This window comes from Onychomys torridus, chromosome 1, assembly GCF_903995425.1.
Source record: "Onychomys torridus chromosome 1, mOncTor1.1, whole genome shotgun sequence".
In the NCBI taxonomy this organism is placed as follows: Eukaryota; Metazoa; Chordata; class Mammalia; order Rodentia; family Cricetidae; genus Onychomys; species Onychomys torridus.
Genome location: NC_050443.1, coordinates 55,949,332 through 55,973,958, shown reverse-complemented (window position 1 = coordinate 55,973,958; position 24,627 = coordinate 55,949,332). Strand labels below are relative to the sequence as shown.

At 41.1% G+C, this 24,627-nt stretch overlaps 1 protein-coding gene across 2 annotated transcripts in view; it reads right to left on the bottom strand.

Annotated features, from left to right (window-relative positions):
• Akap13 (A-kinase anchoring protein 13) overlaps positions 1 to 24,627 on the bottom strand; it is a 298,302-nt gene that overhangs the window by 103,998 nt on the left and 169,677 nt on the right. The window contains exon 1 of one of the 2 annotated variants that reach the window (XM_036185311.1): positions 7,649 to 8,657. The exons of the other annotated variant lie outside the window; for it this stretch is intronic. Within the exon in view, the coding sequence (XP_036041204.1) occupies positions 7,649 to 7,729 (81 nt within the window). The 5' untranslated portion in view covers positions 7,730 to 8,657. Of the gene's footprint in view, positions 1 to 7,648; positions 8,658 to 24,627 lie in introns of those variants that run through there. 2 annotated transcript variants of the gene reach the window in all.

Sequence of the window (24,627 nt, the reverse complement as noted above, 5' to 3'; positions counted from 1 at the left end):
GAGAATAGGCGGGGCATACTGAAGATGAAGACCAGAGAAGACGAATCTGAGCCACGTTGGTCTAGAGACAGCGCATGTAAATGGAATCAGGTTTCCTTTAGAATACAGAAAGAGATGTAAGTGGAAAATTGAGGACAAGGCAGAGAGATGCAGAGGGATCCACAATAAACAGATACAGAAAACTTAAGAGGAGAAAGATGTACATGATTCAATTATGCTGAGTCTGAGATGTAACCTGCTTTACAAAGGGCTCGGCGAGGTGAAAGAGATTGAAAGGAAGTTTTAGGTCTAGTTTCACATACTTTTGAGGCAATGCTAAAAAAGAAGAGTGTAAGAGAGCCAAGATTCTGCTAGATAACACATACTTAAAGGTGAGGTTAGCTGAAGACAGCTCACACTCACTGGCTTCTTACAAATACAATCAGCGTACTAGAGAAACACAAATCAAAACCAAAAAATATCATATTGGGGAAACACAACTCAAAACCAGAATGTGCCATCACTTCATAATCATTTTGCTGCTACTTAAAAAAAAAAATAACGTAAGTCTTGGGAATGCAAAGAATTTGTAAGTCTTTTGAACTGGTGGTAGGATGTTACTGGTATAAAATGTTAGAGCCATTGTGGTAAACAATGCGGCCATTCCTAAAAACCATAATTATGTTGGCTCATCAATTTCTGATAATATACCCCAAAGAATAAAAGTGGGGTTTCAAACAGATACACACAATGGTCAGACCAGCACTATTCACTACAGTTAACACAGCTCTGATGGTCAGGGGGGTGTGTATGTGAACAAGCAAAGTATAAGATACTACAAAGACAGGAAACTCTGACATATATTATAGCTTGTATAAACTTCAAATATATTATGCTAAGTGATACATATATAAGATAGCCATAATGGACAAATACTGCATAGCTCAACTTATGCAAGGCACCTGGAGCAGTCAAAATCAGACGAAAGCAGGATAATGGTTTCCAGGGAAGAGAGGAATAGAGATTTATTGTTTAGCACATGTAAAGTTCCACTTTGGGAAAACAGAAATGTTTTGAGCTATCTAGTAGTGAGAGTTATAAAAAAGTACAACTGTTAATACCACTGAACTTATACTGTTCCTCCAAATAGTTAAAATGGTAAATTTATTATATGGTACTATATAACAGATTAAGAAGTGAGTGTACATCAGCTAAGAGATACAAACTTATTTAAACAAAAGTTGACAGGCATCCCACAAAGCCAAAATCATAGCCAGTCATCTGAGCTTGATGCTACCAATCATGGTCAATGCCATCAGCCAGAGGGCAATCTCCATGTTGCTGCCATGAGTAAAGAATGTTAATATATGCATTGGCATTTTCAACCACATCCTGTATAACACCAATGCAGTGGAGCATATCATATTCATGTATGAAGAACATTGTGCTCAAGAGATAGAATCTGGTTTACAGAAGAACCCTCCTCCTGCCCCACTTCAGAGTCACTGGTGTGGCGGACAGGTCTGCACCACTCTCATTCAGGTCTAGTCTTCATCCCCACAGCTGCATTCTTGTGCCACACCTAAAAGCCACAGTATGTGGCTCCATTAGAAATATTTTCATACAGTTGTTAGATCAGATATAATGCCAGGCACTGAGCACACATGTGCCATAGGAGATCAAAAGTTAACAGGTATTTCTAACTAAAGCAATGCTTAGTCACCTATTAGTCCCTTTCCCCAAAATTGTCCCTACAGCCAACATGTTTACATACTAAGAATAAACTGGTTCCTTGCACTACACTCTTCTTAGTTATTTTTTTTAAAGTCAATTCTGAGTAGGCTTAGCCAAAGGTTCAAATCAATGGGGACACCACTAAGTATTTTGAGATTATGAGATTTCCCACAAAGATTTTGCTCTCATGCAACCACACAGCCATGAGTAAAATACAGGGTGGGTAAGTGACTCAATGGCTAGAAAAAGTAGGGACTAGTTTAAGATGATTCAGAAATTTCACTTAGCAGGTAGCTAAAAATTAGAAACAAATTTTAGTGTCTGTCTCACTTGGAGAGAAGCCACTCAGAACACAATGGTGATTCTTCAGCTAAAAAACGTCACGGGTTCTGCCCTGCTGATAAGTACTGCCATGAACACCAGCGTGGACACCACAGGGACTCAGTAGTCCAAAAGTCCAGGGAGTTAGTGTGTACTGTATGGTATATGTACATAATGAAAGTACATTGTAAGAAATGTCAGACCCACTGGTTTTTTTTCCCCATCCATTCAGTGTAACCCAAGGACCTCTGTGGCAACCTGAACCACCCCACTGAGACTCTACAGTTTGGAAATAGAGGTACAGATTTTCAAAATATCTTGTTCCTGTCAGTGTCAGTGGTACTGTTTATAACTGAACATCCTAATAATACAGGCTATGGTAACACCCAATCTTCCCTCCTGGTCACTACCAATACTTATTTTCTCTGCAACCTTCTTAGGCAATCTAGTCAAAGATATGAGGCTGAAAAAGGGAAGCAGAAATCCACCATCTGAACACATAAGCCAACACTTGGGTCAAATTTCTATCAGGTAATCCGTACTTGAGAAACTATGCCTGGCTGTCCTTAGTCCTGACTTCCTTATATCCTTCCGTTTGGCTGCAATGTGCCTGCAAAGTTTTAAAGGATGCAGATTTCCAGAGGATGAGGATTTCTCTGGAAAGTCTGCTAGAGCTGAGGTTGTACGGCCTGTCTGAGCACTGAGCATAGAGAGAGGGTCATTTTTTAAGTATTTTCATTTGCCATACAAAAAACACTTGAAAATGCTGTGACCATTCAACTAACATTCTGAACTTCTAGCTACAAAAATGGTGCCCATTAAACTTTCAGTAACATTAGGATTACATTACTATTAATCTGTAGGTTTTTTGTTTTTTTCCAGGTACTCAAACTTATTAAACTACTAAGACACAAGTGGGTCCTAAATTCACCCCAAATCAAGAATTAATCTTACATTAACAAGTCTGGTCACATAAGCTAGTATGGGAGTAAGCTTCAAACGCTTGGTTCTTCTAGGAATGCTCTTTATTTGTCATAGTCTAGCTATGGAAGGCTCTCATCAGTCAACACATGGGTTCAGTATTAGTTTCTTGAAGAACAATAGGGAAAAGGGCATGCTGGTACCAAAGAACCCCTGCCAACAATTGAAATGATCTCATATCCCATTTTAAACATATGGATTTACAGTTACAAACCATTTACCAAAAGAGCCAGAAGCCATGTGTGTATGAAGAAAGAGGAGGCAAGAGAGGAATGTCATATGCAAAAAGGAAGAGGGATGTCTATGAGTATGCTGTGTTGGGGGGCAGGGAACACAATCCTGGTAGGTTCTATTATTAGGTCATTTTGGAAAGCCTACATGGAGTGGAGTCAAGATTGGTACACACCTGTAATCCCAGCACTTGGGAGGCAGAGGCAGTACTATCAGGAGTTTAAGGTCAGCCTTGGCTATGTAGTGAGTTCAAGGCTAGCTTGGGCTACTGAGACCTTGACTCTGACAGACAAGACTAATTATACAGAAGTGATAAACAATGTAGATGAGAATTTAAAGTAAGCCACAGAAAGTATGGGTATATAACACAAATGAGGAATGCTGAAGCTAATTCACAGAGAATTATGAATGTCATGGTTAGGGACTGGAGTTCTAAGTATAGAATAACAAAGTAAAAGGCTCACAACCTAAACCTTGAGATTACTGCTTTATTTAATTTCTATATTCTTTTTAAAAAATTTCTATATGCTTACATTAAAGTTATTAGTACAATTAAAAATTATGCTAGCACAAGGCTTATGAATCTGCATTTATAGATCTTAAAAAAATTCATTTGAATCTAGAAATATCTATTAAAGCCAGGTATGGTGGCACATGCCTTTAATCCCAGCACTCAAGAGAGCAGACGCAGGTGGATCTTTTGAGTTCCAGGCCAGCCTGGTCTACATAGCAAGTCCAATGCCAATCGGGGTTAAGGCAGTAAAACTGATTAAAAAAAAACTATAAAGTTTTTAAGTAGGATTAAGATATCTCATTCTATATGCATAAGTACACTGATCAACATATGAAAAGAACCAACTTCCCTGTATAAAAAAGTAAACTTCTATGTAAAAGTAGGGTAGACGATCACTTGAGAATTTAAGTGATGCATGCATCCACTGTAATGTCTATGTGTATGTTTGCACATAGGTGAGGAAGCCAGAGGTCAATGTTGGTATCTTCTCCATCATACTCTATTTTACTATTTAGACAGTCTCTCACTGAACCTATAGATCTTTGTCAGCTAGCCTGGCTAGTCAGCAAGCCTCAGGAATTCTGTCTCTGTCAGCGCAGCACTGGGATTACAGGTGTGCCCTGACATGCCTGACTTTTACATGGGTGCTAGGGACCTAAACCCATGTAAAACTTTTATCGACTGAGCCATCTCCCCAGTCTCCTAACATAATTTTAAAACACTGATAGAAAGTACTGAAGTTCAAAATACTGTGAAAGTAACTAGGGGGACATTACTGAGAGGGAGGGAGAGAAATCAGCACAAGAATTAATTATAGAGAGAACCTGCTACAAACTGTGAGGCAAAATGAGCCCATATGCTATCATGCACCTACCCAAAGTTCCAGAAAAAGGATTCCCACACTGGGAAATAATTAATCAACATAATGTCCAAGACTTCTTGCAATACAAGTTTATGACAGAAAATAATGTACACTTGTGTGTGTGTGTGTATGTGTGTGTGTGTTGTGTGTGTACACACTCATGTGATAAAAGGAATGGATCAACTCAAAGGAGGCGTAGGACAGCAAGACAATGCATGGGCTGTGAAGAGTTTGACCTGGGTTACAGCCTAGCATTGATTACATAGGAAGTGTGACATGCAGGGAAATTATTGGTTACTCTCATCTGTTTTCTTGTGTGTGAAAAGAGATAATGAATAAGAATGCAAACGTTCAATGCTTATGTCTCCTGTCGATTCTCTCCTTATTGCCCTCCACCACGAAGTCACTTAACTATGTTGGGGTCTGCCCCAATGGGATTCCCACACTGCCAGAATGATCTTTTTAAGAACAAAGTGAGAAAGGATTCCCACCGCGGCTGCCTGCTTTTGGCATCAACTCTGGCTCCAGCCTTCTTACAATTAACTTGCTGCTTGCTATGCAGAATGTTCCTAGCTGTCAGGTGCACCTATCCGTTTCTCTCTTCCTCGGGACTCTGCCCATTCTTTCCAGAAACTGCCCTTCACCCTTCATACAGCCATCTTCCCCTCCTCTGGAGTGCTGTCCCATCACACAGTTTGCCCTCGTTTCTCTGGTTACTGCTGATACTATGAAGAGTCCCTCAGACTCAGCAGCACCTTTCTGCCCTGTGACAGGTATTTAATGTGTTTATAATGTACAGTTCTCAGTCATGTTTCTAGTATTTCTTCACAGAAAATGGGGTAAAATAATCACTGCCTGATAACTACTCTCAAGTCAAATAATTCATAGAAAGGGGAAATATAAAAATAGCGTCTCCAAATTAAGAACCCTGAACTTAGTTAGCTTTACTCACATACAACTTCCATGCTTGACTAGGCTGCATGATACTACATATTTTTTTGGTTTCTTTTTATTTGATTTTATTAAATTTTTTTAGATTTATTTATTTTACATGTATGAGTGTTTTGCCTACATATACATATGTGTACCAAGTGTATGACTGATGCATGAGAAATTCAGAAGACAGCATTAGAAGATGTCCTGGAACTGGAGTAAGGGATGACTGTAAGTCAGCATGTGAGTGCTGGGAGTCAAACCCAGGTCCTCTGCAAGAACAACAAGTGCTTTTAACTGCTGAGCCTCTCTCCAGCACCTATTTATTATTTTATGTATAAAATAATGGTTTTCATTATGACATTTAAATATGCACATCATCGTACTTTGCTACTTGCCCCCATAATATCTCTTGTCCTTTCTCCCCACTTCTGCCATGGAAGCAGTACCCATCCTCCGAGATGGGGAAGGAAGATGGAGACAACAGGAAAGGAGGAGAGGGAAAGAGAGATTCCTTGTGACACAGAATGAGAGTGTTCGGCCCTTCCCTGGCCTGTGAAATCAAAAGGTGTCATAAAACAAAGATCCTAGAAAGTAGTCTCTCCACATTTATTATATAAAGGGGCAAAATATCAAAAGATAATTATTATTTCTCAGAGGAAATGACTTTTCAGAGAATGAAAACCAACAACATCTTTGGAACAAGTTCAAAACACCAAATTACAAAGTAGGCCTGTCAAGTCAAACCACCTGAGAGTGATTACTGAGGGACAAGGACACCACCACACCACAAATCACAGCTCCTCTTAGTGCCACACCCAATGTGGGATTTCATTGGCTTCTGAGCTCATTTGCCAGCTTCTCTTAGGGAGAAGATGAGGTAACCCATACCTGAAAAGCCAAGGGAAGAGGGTTGGAGTGTTGGGCCAGCCAGAGATGCTTTAGCAAGTTTAGTAAGTGCTTATCCCGGCACAGGGAGGAGGGGCTCAGTGGATTAGGGTGCTTGCCATTGGATCCCTAGGACCTGCTAGGTGGAAAAACAGAATAAAGCCCCCTGAGCTGTCCTCTAACCACAACAGGTGAGCCCCCCCCCCACATCAACGAATATTTTAAATGTAATAAAATAAAATCAGTTATCTCAAGTACTAAACTGAGTTGATACCAATAATAGACTCCCACTATTTCCTTAACCCAGACATTATATTAGCATGTTATCCAAAATACTCCTTTTCTGCTTAACCCGCTCCACCCTCCCAAATTTAGATGTTCAGGTTCTTTGGCATTAGTGAAGTACTTGGTTGACTTCCAATTTCCCTGCCTTTGCCAGAAAACTGCTAAACTTCCAAAAAGTACTCTATGAGTTGTCCAACATTCCCAGACTCCGGTCTTACCGAATGTAGAAGTTCTTACTAATTTTAGATTCAAGGAAGCCTTCTGTGAACGATTAGGCTGTCCAGAGTCTCCACCCCCTTCCTGCTTAGACACCCAACATCACTAATGATGTGAACTCAGACAAATGCAGCTGACCCACAGTCAGAAGCGACAGCAGAAAAAGAAGCGTCAACCCAAACCAAGAACGAGACAGCAGGCGAACAGATAGGAAGGACAGACACAGACAAAAGGACCAGAGACAGACAGGGACGCTCACAGAGAAAGGGCTTCAGTCAGAAGGGAGGTAGAAGTGGGGCGTGGGGATGGGGCAAGCAACAGAAGACAGGCATCCAGCAAAAGGGAAGTCAGAGGGTGTATTCTCTCTTTGTGACTCTTCAATATGAGGCTCTCCTGAACACAGACTCTACTTTAAAGCAAGTAAAACTATATTTCAGTAATAAGTGATTTGATGTACACACACACACACACACACACACACACACACCACACACACCACACACACATGCACACACACACTGCTTCTGTTCAGATATTTCTTTAAAGAATTTGAAAATCACCCCCTCTTGCTCTTTCTTCACTGTTAGCCCAGGCTTTTTTACACTTCATCCCAGTTTAGGAAGGACCAAGACATGGCTACTGGATAGAGAGAGAAAATAGCCTGGAGACCCTTTCAGCCTGTGTAAGGTGTGGCCCCTTCTTACCTTCAGCAACACCACATCGACAGTCCTGTCCACTTTGGAGATGTCACACAGACTATAGCGCCTCTTGTGCCGTTCATACATTTTGTCCAGATGCAGAAAAGAAGAGACAAAATGTAGATGTATACCTACTTAACCCAAGGACCAATGTGTTCACACAGGTCCAGAATTCCAAATTTCTCACAGTGGGCGGGAGGAGACTTCTGCTTCCAGATTCCTCTATATAGAAAATTTTTGGGTTACGAAAATTAAATTAAAGAAAAAAAAAAAAGCAGAATCCAATTCCATGAACGGGGTGAGAACTTTCTGGCAACTTGAGAGCACTGGCGGATGAATTTAGAATTCATACTATAGCAGTAACTGCCTCGAGACCGTTGCTGTGCAGATCTTGACTGAAAGAGAAGCACAGATCTTTTCCATCACCGCCGAAAACTCCCGTAGAAAAATTAAGAATGCACTGGCTAAGCATAATGGTTGGCACATGTATCCAGAAAACCCAGAGCCAGTCATAAAAACCCAGTATGCACTCTGCCACGAAGAACGGAGGATTTAAAAAAGAAAGATAGCTATTTCAAAGGGATGGCATGAGAGAATTTCTTAAAACAACAAAGGCAAGGAAATCCATACAGGACAAATTTTTTAAAAGACAGAAAAAGAACAAAAAGCTGGAAGTACTCTCTAGAGGATCCAGTTTTTTTTTTAGCCTGTCTCCAGCTCCTTCGGTGGCAGGGCTGGATTTCGACTTAAGTTGAAAGTGTCTAAGGCCGGCAGAGTACAAGGAAAACAGACCACTCCTCCAGATGTCCTCCTTCCTTCCCTCCCTAGCTGGCTGCCTCGAGCTAGCCCGGCCCTCGGCAGCCTCCACACCCTTTACCCTGCTCTCTCAAGATCGTCATTACTTGCCCTTTTAGATCTGTACCAGCAGCCTTGGAGGTTTGAAAACCTAATTGCAGTGGTGGGAACATGATTCATCTACAGACGAAGAAAAAAAACAAGGCTTCCTTTTCCAACAGGCTTCCTCCTGCTCCTCCTCCTCACAAGTCTCCAGTGAAAAAGGCTCTGTCAGACATTGCAAGAAGCAACCTCAGTCCCTTTGATGTCAGTAGTATGCTAATAAAGCAAGGGGGTGTTATCCTAAACACTACAAGTCTGTACAACAGCCTTAGTTATTCAGGGGAAATGCAGAACACTGAATTCAGCTACAGCACACGCTGCATCTCCTTGCAGAATGCAAAGCAATGATTTAATATCAGAAAAATGTTAGTCAAATATTTCAGAGTTATGTCTCTACGATGTAGAATTGGCTATGAAAATGTCTGGCAAGGTTTAGAAATCACTAAGAGTTAAGATTTTGTTTTAATGTTGGGTTTGAGAACGCTTTAAAAAAAGTTGGAGAGATGGTATAGGATAAATGTATGCATGTTTCCTAGTACTCCTGTGACTAAGAAGAAGCACCTGGCTGAGACTTCCTTCCCCTTCACATCTCTCATTCACATTAACTAAGCCCTGTGCAGAACACTGTGACTTCTTTTGTCTGTGTTCCTGCTACTCCAGACCTTTCCAGTTGCCAACCTACTACTCCTCAGAGCAGCCCTAGTCTAGAGAGCATTCGTTCACTTCAGACGTTTTCTAAGTATAACCTACTCTGGAGGGGGAAGGAGCAAGAGGAACGGAAGAAGCAAAAAGGAGGGAGGGAGGGCAGACAGATGGACAAACAAAAAAGTGGGCTGGGCATGGTGACGTACGCCTGCAATCCCAGCCCTATGGAGACAGAAGCAGGAAGATCTCTGTGAGTATGAGGCCGGCCTGATCTACATGGTGAGTTCTATGATAGCCAGGGCTACATAAAGAGACCCTGTCTCAAAAACAAACCAAAAAAAGGAAAAGAAGGCATAATTAACTCTTTTCCAAGAAGCTGTCCTATATTTTCTCTGAGCTGGACAGAGAGCAGTCCCTTATACAAATGTGGAGAATGTGAATGTACAGTTTTCAATACCACAACAGAAAGGAAGAGAAGCGATTAAATATCCCAGTTTCTGTCAATATTGCAAGTGAAGTTAGTAAAAGGTATTTTCTTTTGGAAGCTGTGAAAGGGGTAAAGAGGGTCTGATGATTCACCATTTCCTCAGGCCAGGTGTTTAAAGCTGCTAACCCACTTAAATGAGAGAAATACAGCAAACCCAGCTAAGGCTGCAAGCATTTTCTCTCATCCATCTGTCTATCTACCCAGACGTCACAGTCTCAACTCTATCTAACACAAGCCTCATCTCCCCTGACCCTCACAGGTGCATTAAAAGTATAAAGGTGGGCGACATCCTCTTTCTGGTGCTCTAGAGAAGAAGCCTCAGCCTCCCATGTCAGCACCATGTGCTGCTTTTCAGTATAGAGAATGCTAAATACAGTAGAAACAAGACAATTAAAGAGATTAAGAAGTTGTAAATAAAATTCCTACTTAAGCTAACCAAAAGCACGGGAATCTGGCCAGGAATTACACATACTTTCATCCTATGTGGTTTAAGGGCATAGACTGGAAAGCCCTGGAGGGGCAGGCTTTAGTGTAGAGAAAACTGACTGCCTATTATCTTTTATGGATCAACTTTCACCAAGCTATAATTTAGAATCCCCTCTTCCCAATGAACACAGAGCTGCCTCCCCTCTGTTCTCAACATGGTTTGCTCCTCTCTGCCTCGCCCTCTGTTCTAATTAGAATCAAATGTTTCCTGCTTGCAAGTTCCCAGGCATCTCTCTAGGGAATCGGAGATGCTTTAATCACTGGAAAGCTTTTCTATACCAATGCTATCAAACCAAATAAAGATAATCTATAGCAATTTAATAGACATTCTGTGCCTTGCATAAGAAGCAAACAAACAAAAAACAAGGTCTTAGTCCTTGGAAACTTTACATAATCAGAAAGAAATGTTTCAAAACCATTACAATTTTCTGAGCGCTTGTTTGAAATATGTAGATTAACCTTTTTGTCTGCTGGCTTTGTGCTAGAAATCTTGATTTTCTCTCCTCTCTGCACACATAAACATATTAAAAGGACAATTTAAGATTGCCCTTGCTAATCTGTTTCTCCTCAGAGAACAAATCTTTGGGTGGGGTGGGAAGTCTGTTTGCTCCCCTTTGGGTCTGCTGGGCACTCCCCCATGGAAGACAGAGTCTGTAGTCTGTGCTTTTGCTGCTCAGGCTACAATTCCAAGTTTTGTATCAAAAACATCTGGAACCACTGAACAGTTATTCTGTTAGGATTTTGAAATGCAGGAACCAATCATTTCACATCTAAACCAAAGATGAAAGCTACAAATTTAAAGGAGAGTGTAAGTATGTTTCTCTGTTCCTTCCAGTTTGGGAACTTGCAGGGAAACACAGATTGTTTATAAACGTGTACATGTTTACAGCATCAATCCCCTCTCTCCTCCCTGTGACTGTCAGCCCACTCTCTAAGGAGCACCAATCCCTTAAAGAGAAGCATAAGTGCTCCTAGATTAGTCCATGCCATGGGTCTAACATGGAATCCCAATTATTCCAGCACGAGACTCTACTGAGAACTGTTACACACTTTAACTACCACATTTTTGCTCGTTGAGTTAAAATTTTCTTGATTTCAGGATTAAATTCACTATCCAAATTGTTTAGAATTTAGGGACCAACACTGTGTGGTTCTTTGGTTCTTGTTAAGTTAGAAGCTTGCAAGAAGTCTACAGTAAAGCTTCTGAATTAGGACACCACCTAGTGGAAATCCTGAAACTAAGGGCCCCAAAAGCTTGGGTCTCTCAGGCCACTAAAAGCTGAAAGCCCTAAGAGAACATAAAGCAGTAATGCTTAACACACAAAGATCAATTCAGCTTGGCAGGGAACACAGGACACTGAAATAAAAACTAGGGTCTTTGCTCCTTTAGGTGAGCCACTGTTTCCCTAAGCAAGTTGGAAAGTATTAATCAGATGGTGTGGATTTGGAATTCCGGAATGTACAAAAGAAGGTGGTTCAATGCTGGACCCACCCAAAGTTCTTTCTTCTTTATTACTACATACTGTTATTTGGGACACTAAGCTTTTTTTTTTTTTTTTTTTTTTTTTTTGCCACGTGTCATAAAGAAGTTCAGAATGGTATGGATGAATGAACAGCAAAGAAAAGAGAATTGAGACATTTTCTAAAAACTATTATCATTGCAGATTGTATTTTCCACTTCTAATTTTCAAATGAGACAGGAAGGAAAGGTTTTCCTACGGCTAACAGTTTACACCCCCTATGCATTACGCATTTGTTGAACACCTGAGGAACATTTGTCTGATTAGAATTGATTCCTTCCAATGAGATAGGAGAATGTGTGAGCAGGGAGAGAAGACAACTATTTAGAAAGGTGCAAAGGCACCGTTTCTGTCCAGTGTTTGACTCCAGTGTTTAAGTGACAAAGAAGAGCCCTATTCTTTCCTCTTGGCATTTCACTAGACACAGACTTATAAGGTGCAAAAAAGGGACAATCAGTAAAATAAAGGAAATTAGTAGCAAGTATCAGAAAACACCTCCTTTGCTTTAACCCTTTACTGCCACTGCAAAGGAGAGGGGGCATATACAGTTTAGATAGAAGCAGTAAATGGTCTAACAAAGTCAACAATTGAAGTAACCACCGGAAGAGGAATGGCTTCACAGAAAAGTCTTCACAGACAAATGCTTCTTACAGGATGAAGTCTTACAGAACAAGTACACAAATGTTAAATCAATCACCAGCTTTCTGAAATAAAGAGAAAAGGCCTGCAATACCAACACTTAGGGAACTAGAGACTAGAGGATCAGGAGTTCAAGGTCAGTATTGTATATATGAGATCCCATCTTTTAAAAAATTAAAAAAGCTGGGTGGTGGTGGCGTACACCTTTAATCCCAGCACTTGGGAGGCAGAGGCAGGTGGGTCTCTGTGAGTTCGAGGCCAGCCTGGGCTACACAGTGAGTAGTTTCAGGAAAAGTGCAAAGCTACACAGAGAAACCCTGTCTCGGGAAAAAAAAAAAAAAACTTTAAAAAAAAGGAAAGAAAAAATGAAGGGGAAGGAAGAAGAGGAGGAAGAATGAAAGAGGGGGAGGAGGGAATGGGAGAAAAAAGGAGGAAGAGGAAGAAAGGAGAGGAAGGAGGGAGAAAAAGAGGATGATGGAATTTTACCTGAAAAGCTGATAGTTCAATTTGTAGACTGTTTTCTGAAGCAAGACTATACTAGTACAATGCTGGCTGTCTCTTGATCACCAAGAGATGTTTATGCATATATGTTTTGTTTATTCCTAAGGAAGACCTATAAGGTGGCCAGGTATGGTAACAGACATCTGTGGCCTCACCTACTCTGGGGGCAGAGGCAGAAGGAACCATTAAGGCCAGGATTTCAAGGTGAGCTTGGCAACACAGTAAAAAAACAAAACAAAACAAAACAACTTCAACAGGAAAATCAGGAAGACAGGAAAGACAAGGGGAATGAAGGAAGGAGAGGGTAAGGAAGGAAGGAAGGAGGGAAGGAGGCAGGAAGACTACAAAGAGAAGTATTAATTCCTACTTTACAGATGAGTTAGAGCATCCAGAGTTTACATCAGTTGTACAATAACACACAGTTAATCTGTTTGCATTAATCCCTATCTGTATGTATTCTTGGTTTCCAAGACAAAAGTAAATTTGTCATTTGAGAAGTTCCAGAAATCAAAAAGAAATAAAATGAAAATAGAGAAAGCATAAATTAAAATTTCTCATTTCTCATCACATTAGTATAGGTGATTCTAAGTAAATGCAAAATGACAAGAACAGATTTTATTTTTGGAATAAAAACAGCAATCATTTGATTCATTTTACATCATTGTTTTAAACAGATTTGATTAATTAGCATTTTATTTAACACATTTCAGTTTTAAGTTTCTCATTAAGAAAATATCTTTCAAGCATTAGAATGAACACATCTCATATGCAGACCACCATTAGTCTGGATGCTGATGACCATCATGGCCGGATTCTACAAATGAGAACCTGAATATTTCCACCCTACTTTCTTGCTTCTGTAACAAACAGTTGTCTCTTATGGCAGCATTTCTAACACTGGAAGATCACTGTGTTCCTCTGAGTATCTTTTCTGGGCAACGACTCCCACAGGTGTGTCTTATACAAATGGGTGCACTCTGCCTTGCTCTACATACTAAGCTCCATATGATGGGGAAGGTCAAAACAAAATCTACCAAAACACCAGAAACTGCAATGATTGACATTTAGTATAAATGCCATAACACTAGAAGATAAGCTTGTTATGAAATTAGCTCACTTTTTTTTCAGTCTGAGTTAAGTAGGTCTTTCCTGCACCATGATCTTGTAATGTTACTGTAAAACCCCTATGCATCCTTCTGTGCCAGATTATTTTATGTGTTTCAGTTTATCATTTGGCTATAGCAAGTATTTTAAACCTAAATTCAGTCACTAATAAACCAGTTCTTCCTTGAATCTGTTTTAACTACAAGAACAAGGACAGCAAAGGAACACAGCAGACCTATCACTAAAAACTCCAACAGTACACCACACTACTCATAAGTACTATTTAACAAAACCTTATTTCTTTATTTCCTGTGTATGTGTGTATACATGCAATGGTGCACAGCATAAGTTAGAGAACAACTTGTGGGGCTTTCTACCATGTGGGTTTCTAGGGAATGAACTCAGGTCAACAGGCTTGGTAACAAGCATTTTTCCAAGGCTAAACCAACACATTCCCCCCCCACCCCTCACCCCAGAAAGCACTCTTGAGATAAGAGTTCAACTGAACCCTGAGTCGAAGGTCTTTAAAATACAGGACAGTTAGTACAATTTCTAATTTCTCTGCAGTAAGTAACACACTTTAGATCAACAGTGTTACTCTATCCAGGCTAACGCTACTACTTAGAAGGGGAAGTAAGACACTATCTAGCTGTTTGACACTTTCTCTGTCTGGTTATGAACTTTCTCTGATACCAGATGCCAAAGTCGGCCTCATCAGATCAGCCGTTACATTTACTGCCACTCTTTCATTTTCTAGCAATGGTTCTTCAAGGCAATAGTGACAAGAAATCTGGCTTTAGGTAACTACGAACTTGATTTCAGGAACGTAAGCACAAATACTACCCTCCCTGTCTTCCCCCTCTAAGGTGTGACTAGCAAGAAGAGCGTGCTTTCTCCACATTTGAAGTGGTCTTCCCAATGCAGTTCACACTGTTTTCTGAGTCTCTGCACATACACTGACACACTAGCGCTAGCAACACTAATCACACCATTGTTATGGCAGGAGATGAAAGACAATGGTGCTTTACATTCAAGTGGGTGGAGGCAAGACAAGAAGATAGGGTTAAAAATTGCTAACAATGTTACGATTCTGGACACTGAAGGACAGAGAATGAAGAGAACCAAGTGTCATATCTGACTAGACGTCTGCCTGGGCAACGAATTCAAAGGTGGCATCAAGTAGGAGAATTGGCAGCAGAGGAAGATGCTAAGTTCAGTTTTAGATCACAGCGATATTCAAGAGGAGCTGTGATAAGCAGTGGAATTCATGCTTATGTCTAGAACTCAGGAGAATGGTTAAGAATTAGGTACACAGATTTGGAAGTCAAAACACAGATAAGAAATTGAGCAAGAATGGTAAATAGGGCCAAGGGTGGGGGGTGGGGGTGGGGGGGAAACATGAGCGAGATCGATTTTGCAGTGTAAATGGTTCACAGGCCATGCCAGTTACTTCTGCATCAGTGACCAAAATACCAGACGGAAACAACGGAAGGGAGGAAGAGCTCGTTTTGGCTCCCAACTCAGTAGAGGAACACCATGGTGAGGAAGGCGTGGCGGAAAGGCCACCACGGCAGGAACAGGAGTGGTGGCAGCTGTACACGGTGGTGGCCCTGCAAACAGCCGGAGCGGACAGAACCAGAACAGAGTCGGTTCCACCTTCAAATTGCCTACTGCTGCCAGCCCAGCCTCACCCTCTGAAGCAGCGGTTCTCAACCAGCGGGTCACGACCCCTTCACCGCAGTCACAAGAATAACAAAATTCCAGTTACGAAGGAACAATGAAATGACTTTATGGCTGGGGGTCCCCACAACATGAGGAACTGTGTTAAAGGGTCGCAGCATGAGGAAGGTTGAGAACCACTGTCCTAAAGGTTTTCACAGCCTTCAGAACACACTGCAAACTGGGCAGAGGTCATGCCCACACTGCCAGCACTCAGGCGTAGAGGCAGAAGGACTGACATGACCTCAAGGCCAGCCTGGTTTACACATTAAAACTGTTTTAAATATTAATTAAAAAATACTATCACCACAAGCTAGGGAACAACTTCTTAAACCTTTGGGGAGAGGGGCATTTCAGATGCAAACATATTACATATATTCTTTGGTACAGCCATAGGGTTAGATTGAAATGTTCCAGGAATGAAATTTCAAGTTCTGCCTCATGGAAATAATACACTAAACTTGCTGGTCTTTTCTTAGAATATCTTTCCCTTCAAAGGAAGTACTTTGAACAAACCCTTATATGCTAGGTGCTGTAGGACTGTGGTCTTGGTAATTTGCTTGAGAATTCAATAAAGCACACCAGAGGAAAAGGGAGAAGTATGAAGTGATCACTATGCTACAGGTGCAACGATACCCCCTCAATCCTGTCAAAGCAACTCTGGTGTACAGAAGCAAAGGAAATGCTTGAGTGCACACTGGCAGGGAGCAGAGACAGAGATTGTATACCAGCTAGCAAAAGGCATGACACACAAAGAATATTCAGCAGTGAAATGGAAAAAGAAAGGGGCCAATAAGAAATTCCCTCTTCCATATGATCATCCATGGAAGGAATAAATACCATTATATACAACAAAACCAATAAAGGAAAAGGAAACCACACTGGCACGTAATGAGCAATGGCTTCAATTGTTTTAGCCATTCAAAAATATTTCAGTTTTGGTGAGCTGCTTTAGAGGTGTTATGAGAGACATAGAAATATGTAAGATTTCTGTGTCTTCAAAAGTTATCATAGTAGTAACTGCACAAAATAAAAACAAGACTACAGAGGTAGGTAGTATCAATGAATAGTAGAATTTCAGCAAAATAAATGAAGAGCTTTGATTAGAAAACAGACTCATTAGGAGAGAGGTGGCTCAGCGGTTAAGAGCACTGACTGATGTTCCAGAGGACCCATGTTCAGTTCCCAGGCTGTCCAGTGTCTGATCATGCCAGTATTTAAAAACAAAAGAAAGAAAAAAGAGACATACACTACATATTAATGGTGTGAGTGAAGGGACAGGTGTTAATCAGTGTCACTAGGAAATGAAAACCAAGATGTCTACTGTGATGGGTTAAGTAAGAATGGCCCCCATTGGCTCATAGATTTGAATGCTTGGTTACCAGGGAGTGGCACTATTAGAAGGTGTGGCCTTCTTGGAGGAAGTGTGTCACTAGGGGTAGGCTTTGGGGTTTGAAATGTTCAAGCCAGGCCCAGTGACTTTCTCTGCCTGTAGCCTGCAAATATGGATGCAGAACTCTCAGCTACTCTCCGGCACCATGTCTCCTGCATGCCGCCATGCTTCCCGCCATGACAATAATGGATTAAACCTCTGAACTGTAAGCCAGGCCCGATTAAGTGCTTTCCTTTAGAAGAGTTGCCATGGTCATGGTGTCTCTTCAGAGCAGCAGAACACCAACTAAGACATCTAGCCACACGTATTTGACTCATAAGGGAATACTAAGAGCCTATACCATGGAAGCATATGGTGCCAGTGAAGGTTTTTCAGCAGAAGTGATTTCATTTGTGCTTTAATTGAGAACAAAGAAAGGTTTTCAGCTTCATTCAGTCTAATCATACTTGTCCAAATCTCATACCACTCCACGTTCTTTACTGCACCTCATTTCCCACTCTTCTCAAGGTGAGAGTACGAAAGGCTGTTGTCTCCAAGTTCCAAAATGAGGATGTGGCTCACCCAACTTTAATTCACCAGCTCATTTTAACTTATAGGATTCCTTCCCTGTCCTGTTTACCTTTACCAAAATCTACCTCTCAAACTCCACTTTACTACTCAGCTCGTTATCTACAGTTAGCCATTCCTACAGCTCGTCTTGGAAGTACAACGGTTCTTAGAACACAACACTGGTTCTGCAGCGGCTTCCCTATAATCCCGGGTGCTGCCTGCCTGACCTTTCTCCAAGTAAAAGGTGAGCACCTCAAAAGCAATAGCTATTTCTTTAATTTTTCTCTATAAATTAATGCACTGTAAGACACAAAGGACAGACAGTGCAAGATTATGTCTTTGTTCACTACTATATCATAACCCTAAGGCTCCCTTATTAGACAACCAAATTCAGTAAACAGACAATGAGAAGAAAAAGAAAAAAAGCCAGGCTGGGGCAGAAAGATGGCTCAGTGAGTAAAAGCACTTGCCTTACAAGTTGGACAACCTGAGTCTGGATCCCTAGAATCCACGTGAAAGCTAGTCATGGGAGTGAGTGCAAGCATCAGAGCATCAGAGTCCCCATGGAATCCTGGTGCAGAAAGGAGAATGTACAGAGCTTGTGGGTCTACAACACACACACACACACACACACACACACACACACACACACACACACACACACACACAGGGAGAGAGACAGAGAGAGAAACAGAGAGAGAGACAGAGAGAACAAGAACATCAGTGCTAAGATAAAAAATGAAAATTTTATGTTTAAGAGGATAAATCCTGGACAGACAATCCCTCCCCCCCACAAAATAAAAATTTTAAAATAACTCTAAGTTTAGGAAAAACTGAATCTCATATAAAAATCACTGTGTATTTCTTTAGGAAATGACTTATTCTTCTGATTTTTCTCCTCACAGCAAGAAGGAATAACTCTGGTACAGTCATTCCATAAGAGAAGCCAAGAAATGATTCAGCTTCCCATGGAAGACTTTCCTCACTCCAGACAAACACACCACAGTACAGTCATGCTTTCCAAAGTGCAGAAGTACAGCTTGCTCTTTTTATCAAGGTCCAAAACACAAAGCAAAAAGAAAAGTCCTCCATGGGAAAAATGACACAAAACTCCACTGTATGTATAACTTTACTGTCAAGTTCACGTTGGCATTCATGTATCCCCCCAAACAAACAAACAAAGAAGACCCCGATTCTCTGCTGGAAATGACCTGAGAGCCTACTCCCCATGGACTAGCATTCACAGTGCTGGGAGATACTATCAAAGGTGCCAAGGAGGGAAGCAATCAAGAGTCCTGCCCAGCTGTGATGCTTATGAACCATGACCATGACCAGCAAGGCACTTCCATCTTAGCCAACAGCTGTCTAGCTGGACTTGAGGCCAGCTCGACAAGAAGGAAAGAAAGCATTACTAGTACTAGAAACCAGGCCAGCTTACTCAGGGCTAGTGAGGTCATAGATCTCAGATGGTAACCGCCCCTACTGTGGCTTTCTTAAGTCAATATATTCCCAACTGCATTCTGAATACTTACTCTTAGACCCTCGGATACCTGTAACTCTCACCAAGCATCAAAGAAGCTTCTTTTTGCAGCAGATGGAGACCATTACAGAAAGCTACAACTGGTCAAAATGCAGAGAACAACTGGACGTGGGGCCCAACTCCAATCAAAACATCTATAAGACAACTGCACACTCAAGACTCAGGGAACACTGTGTAAGAGCCTGAGGACCAGAAAGTCTACTGAGAGAGTAGGTCTTATGACAGGAAAGCTGAACTCATAAAGTATCAACAACATGTCACCTAAACAACGTTGCCTAAAAAACAAACAAACAAACAAACAAACAAAAACTGCAACAATGAAAACATGGACATGTTAAGGTGGATGGAAGAAATTTCATGGGACTCCAACTTTCCATGAAGAGCTATGGACAACTAACAACTGCTTAGAGAGAGCCCCCTAAATAATTACCAAATACTGGGTGGTCAGCTCTGAAATCACATACATACGAGAACACTAAGCTGACTCAGCAGGTTGTACTTACATAGTTAAGGGTTTATATACATATAACAATAAGCCAGCCTACAAGGAGACATGTGCTAAAAGCAACTAATGATAAATTCTGACAAGTTAGAATTGAAAGAACAAAACATCTGTAATGGCTAAATCTTGGCTGTTTACCTGACCACATCTTAAATTAATTAAGACCAAGCAAAGATATTTTTCTTGGTTGGATAATTTGAGGTGGAAGACCCTCTCTAAATCCAGATCATTTGAAGTCAAGAAGATCAACCCTAAATCTGGTCACACCTTCTGGTGGCAGCCCCCCACAAAGGACATGGAAGGAGGAAGCTTTTGCCAGCTTATGTTCACTCTCACTGGCAAGTCTCACTGTCCTGCTGCTGAACCCACTTCTTTAGACCAACAGCTCTCTAGGACGTCTGTGGGGCTCCAGAACCAGACTGGGAGTGCTGAAGTATCCAGTCTTATGGACTGAACAACTGTTGGATCCTTGGCCTTTCCATCAAGAGACAGCCAGAGTTAGACTTACTTGGACCACAGACTGTAAATCACTCTAATAAACTCCATATGTGCGTTTGTATCCATTCTATCTGTTCTGTTCCTGTAGAGAATGCTGACTGATAAATATCTTTGCTGAAATCAGACCATCCCCGTCTTACTGGATAGGTTTTAAACCGTGCTACAACAAGAGAGCAGCAGGGCGTGTTTCTTCAGGGTGTGTTAGTGCAGAACTTGTACGCCAGCACTTAAGTAGCAGGTGCAGGTGGATGGATCTGTGAGTTCCAGGCCATCCTGGTCTGCATGGTGAATACCAGGACAGCTAGGGCTATATAGCAAGACCCTGTCTTTAAAAAAAAAAAAAAAAAAAAAGTCAACCCTGATAACTGGAGAAGATAAGTGGTAAGCAGAAGTTCTAGGGCATCTGTTTAGCAAGATGTGTTTTATCAAGAAGTTAGGACAAAACTGAAAACCTTGATGAAAGAGTTAAGCTTTAAGAAAAAAAGCCTTTTCATCCAAAGCAAAGGGAATGAAGAAATGATAGATATTTATAGTTTATTTCCTGGCCAACCTCCAAGAGCCTAATTTGGACTGAACTTAAAATGTCCCTGCAACAACCCCTATGCAGAAGACTAAATATCAGTGTGACACACTGGGGTAAAGGGCATTTGGCTCTAAAGAGTTTGAGTCTGGGAAAGAAGCCTATCACTGTTAATTATCTTTCTGGCTTTTTCCCTCACCTCTATTTCCAAGTCTTCTAAACTGCGGTCCTACAGGTCAACCTGCTCTCATACTAGATTTTACATCTGGATGCCACCTACATGCCCGTAATACAGCCATATCTTCCCTGTGTACGTAAATGTGACACATTTAAGTCTCCTTCAAAGTCTATCACATCCATAACACACACATCAAACACCTGAGGAGAAAAGACGTGGCTTGTCCTTCCTCTGACTGTTAAACTTGTACAGCACATGTCCTAGTTTTATTTCTGTTGCTGTGATAAAATATCCTGACAAAAAGCAACTCAGGAGAAAGGGGGCTTTATTACAGCTTACAACTCCAGGCTACAGTCTATTATTATGGGAAAGTCAAGAGAGAAACATCAGCTAGTCATGTTGCATCCATACTCAAGAACAGAGAAAAAGAAATACACACATGCCCACTCGCTTGCATCCTTGTGCTCACTTTCATTTCTCCACTCTTAGTGCATAGGGAATGCTGCTGCCCACAGTGGACTGGTTCTTCTCTACATCAGTTAACTTAATCATTAAGACCACCCACCACAGACGTGTCCACAGGCCAGCCCAATATAGATCATCCCTCATAAGACACACTCTATCCCCAAGCGACTATATTTTGTCAAGTTAACAATTAAAACTTGCCATCAAAATACCTATCCATCTATCATCAAAGCTGCATGAGTCCATTTTATAAGTCTCATGAAATGATACATCACTTACTCCTTTTACTTGAATTTCTTAGCATTCAATAAATGATTCCTGCATAGATAAATATAGTGGTGGCCCCCTTTTATCCATGAAGGGTATGCTACAATATCTCATTAAATGGATGAAATGACAGGCAGTTCCAAGTGCTATATATACTATGCCTTTTTCTATCTGTCTTGTAGTGTCGCCACATGTTACCAGAGTGAGTCTGTTTACTTTGGGGCCATTACAAGTAAATCATTGGTTATCAGATAACACAGATGGCTACTAAGTGAATCATGGGTGGGTAGCCTAAAGCATGAACATATAAGACAAAGGATAATTCAGATTTTGTATGGGAAGAAGCAAAACAGCATGAAAACTTACCAAACTCCTCGGAGTAGTACACAAATTTAAAACTTACAAGGTGTTGATTCCTTGAATTTGCCATTTAAAATTTTTAGACCACGCTGACTGAGGGATAATTGTAGCCATAGGAAGTGAAACTGTGTGTGTGTGTGTGTGTGTGTGTGTGTGTGTGTGTGTGTGTGTTACGATGGCAGGGACAGGGAAAGGAAAATGTCTGGAACTGACTGACTAGTCAGTGCAGCAGAACCAGTGAGCTCAATAAAGTAGAAGCATCTGATTAGCTGGTAAGAGTGCATGCCAAAAAACTGTGTTCAATTCTATAAATTGTCCTCTGACCTCCACATGCAATGGTACATGTGCACATGGACACTATTTCATTATTATTTGTTTTATTAAAAAAATACATATACAAAGTAAATAAATGTTAAAAAAAAAAAATTAAAAAAAGTGGAAAGTAAGCCGGGAGGTGGTGGCACACGCCTGTAATCCCAGCACTCAGGAGGCAGAGGCAGGTGGATCTCTGTGAGTTTGAGGCCAGCCTGGTCTACAAAGCGAGTTCCAGGACAGCCTCCAAAGCTACAGAGAGGGTGCTGGAGAGATGGCTAAGAGGTTAAGAGCACTGGCTGCTCTTCCAGAGGTCCTGAGTTCAATCCCCAGCAACCACATGGTGGCTCACAACTATCTGTAATGAGATCTGGTGCCCTCTTAATGGCCTGCAGGCATAACACTATATATATAATTTAAAAAAAAAAAAAAGCTACAGAGAAACCCTGTCTCGACCCCCCCCCCCCAAAAAAAAGCGGAAAGTGACCAGACAGACATATGACATTAACTCCTGGCCTCTACATGTAGGTATTAAGAATGTGCAGAGACATTCAAACACAGACATGTACACACACACACACACACACACACACACACACACAGACACACACACACTCACACACATACACACAATGGATTTTGTTCAGCATTTAAAGAAACCAACCAACTTAGAAGCATAACAAACTTGTAAGCAGGAGCCTCCAGTTATCTGCTAACTACACGAAACTTACAAGATGCACTCATCACATTTTCTAGAGCAGAAGTTGTCTTGTTTAATAAGATGGTCTTAATATTTAATCCTGGCAAAGGGACATGGCTACAAGTCACAGTGGTAAAGAATGGAAGGCAAAATTACAGCATATGTTTCATAAAGTTTTCCCTATCAGACAAAACTCAGTTCTTATTCTCCACTATGGTTACCAAGAACAGTATGTACAGGGATGAGGGAGGAAGTAAGGGTAAATACACGTGTGTGTGTGTGTGTGTGTGTGTTTGTCTGTGCACACATACTCCTAGCAAATGATTATTTTGCTAAATTAAAAATTAATGGCATGCATCTGTTAAAAGTTATTATTTATTAAAAAGAATGGAAGGAATTAAGGGAGGAGTAAGGGTGAATATGATCAAAATACATTGTATGAAATTCTCAAAGAATCAGCAAAATTGCTTATTTTAAATAAAGAACAGTCAAAACAACATCTATTCTGTGAAAATGTATACCAATATTTACAGTCCTATTACAGTAAAGATGGCCAAACAGCTCCTCCACTTAGCAACAGCTGCTGAAATTTACTCACTGTGTGTATTTTACAATAGGCTACCTTTGAAGGTATTTGCTGACTTCCACTTTAAACCTCAGAGTTTTGCGGTTAACTCTTTATTACACTGCACTAGCTAGCTATATGGTAAATGCTGTTCAGAGGAACAGTTCACTAGCCTTTCTTCTTTTTATAAGTGACCATTCCCATGCCCATTCTCTGCTGCGGTGACAGACTGTATGAAACTGTAAGAAAAACTGACAGAGTGCTTGCTGAGCCCCCAGGTTAAACAATCTACATCATTCCTGGGCAGTTCCCATCTTACACCTGTGAATGCAGTCAGCCTCAGATACTGTGCGGTAATATAAGTTCAGTTACCTTCCTCTTTCCCGTACTCACACTAATTGCTCCCTTTCCCCTTCCATTTCTTGCTCCTTTCCTTTCTATTCCTATAGGCTCCTACTGACTAATCTAGAAAAACTTAAAAGAAGAATCAAGGTAGCTTTTCATATCAGCCAGTTTCTGCAGAGAGGTATCAAATAACTGGTAGGGAAGAGTTCAAGGCTAAAAGAATAGCAAGACTAGCTTAGCCGAGCTCAGTAATGCAGATCTGTAATTCCAGCACAGACAGCAGACTCCAAAGCTCATTATCATTCTCAGCTACAGATCAAGTTTCAGGCCAGCTCCAGCTAGGCTACGTGAGACCCTGTCTTAACACCCTCACTAAATGTGCGCACACACACACACACACACACACACACACCAGCTACACTGACCTGGAAGTTAGTCTTGACATTAAAGAATCTGCATTAATTTATTTAACCTGTGGCTCCTTCTCAATGTCATGCCAAGAGACAGGCATATGGCAGTATAGGTTCTCATAAGCAATAAAACCAAAGTTGGATATGTTAAGGCACTGATGAGTTTTACTTACTTCACGCACTCTAACCACCTGCCCTAAAGCCAGTTAAAAATACCAGTATCTCCCAGTATGAGACCAAAACTCAGCAAGCAAGGGCAACTCTGACACAGCAGTTGACAGCCATCATCTGTGTTCTTAACACTTTTTTTTTGGGGGGGGGGTGTCTTTGTAGCCCTGGCTGGCCTGGTTTCACTAAGTAGACCAGGTTGGCGTCAAAATCAC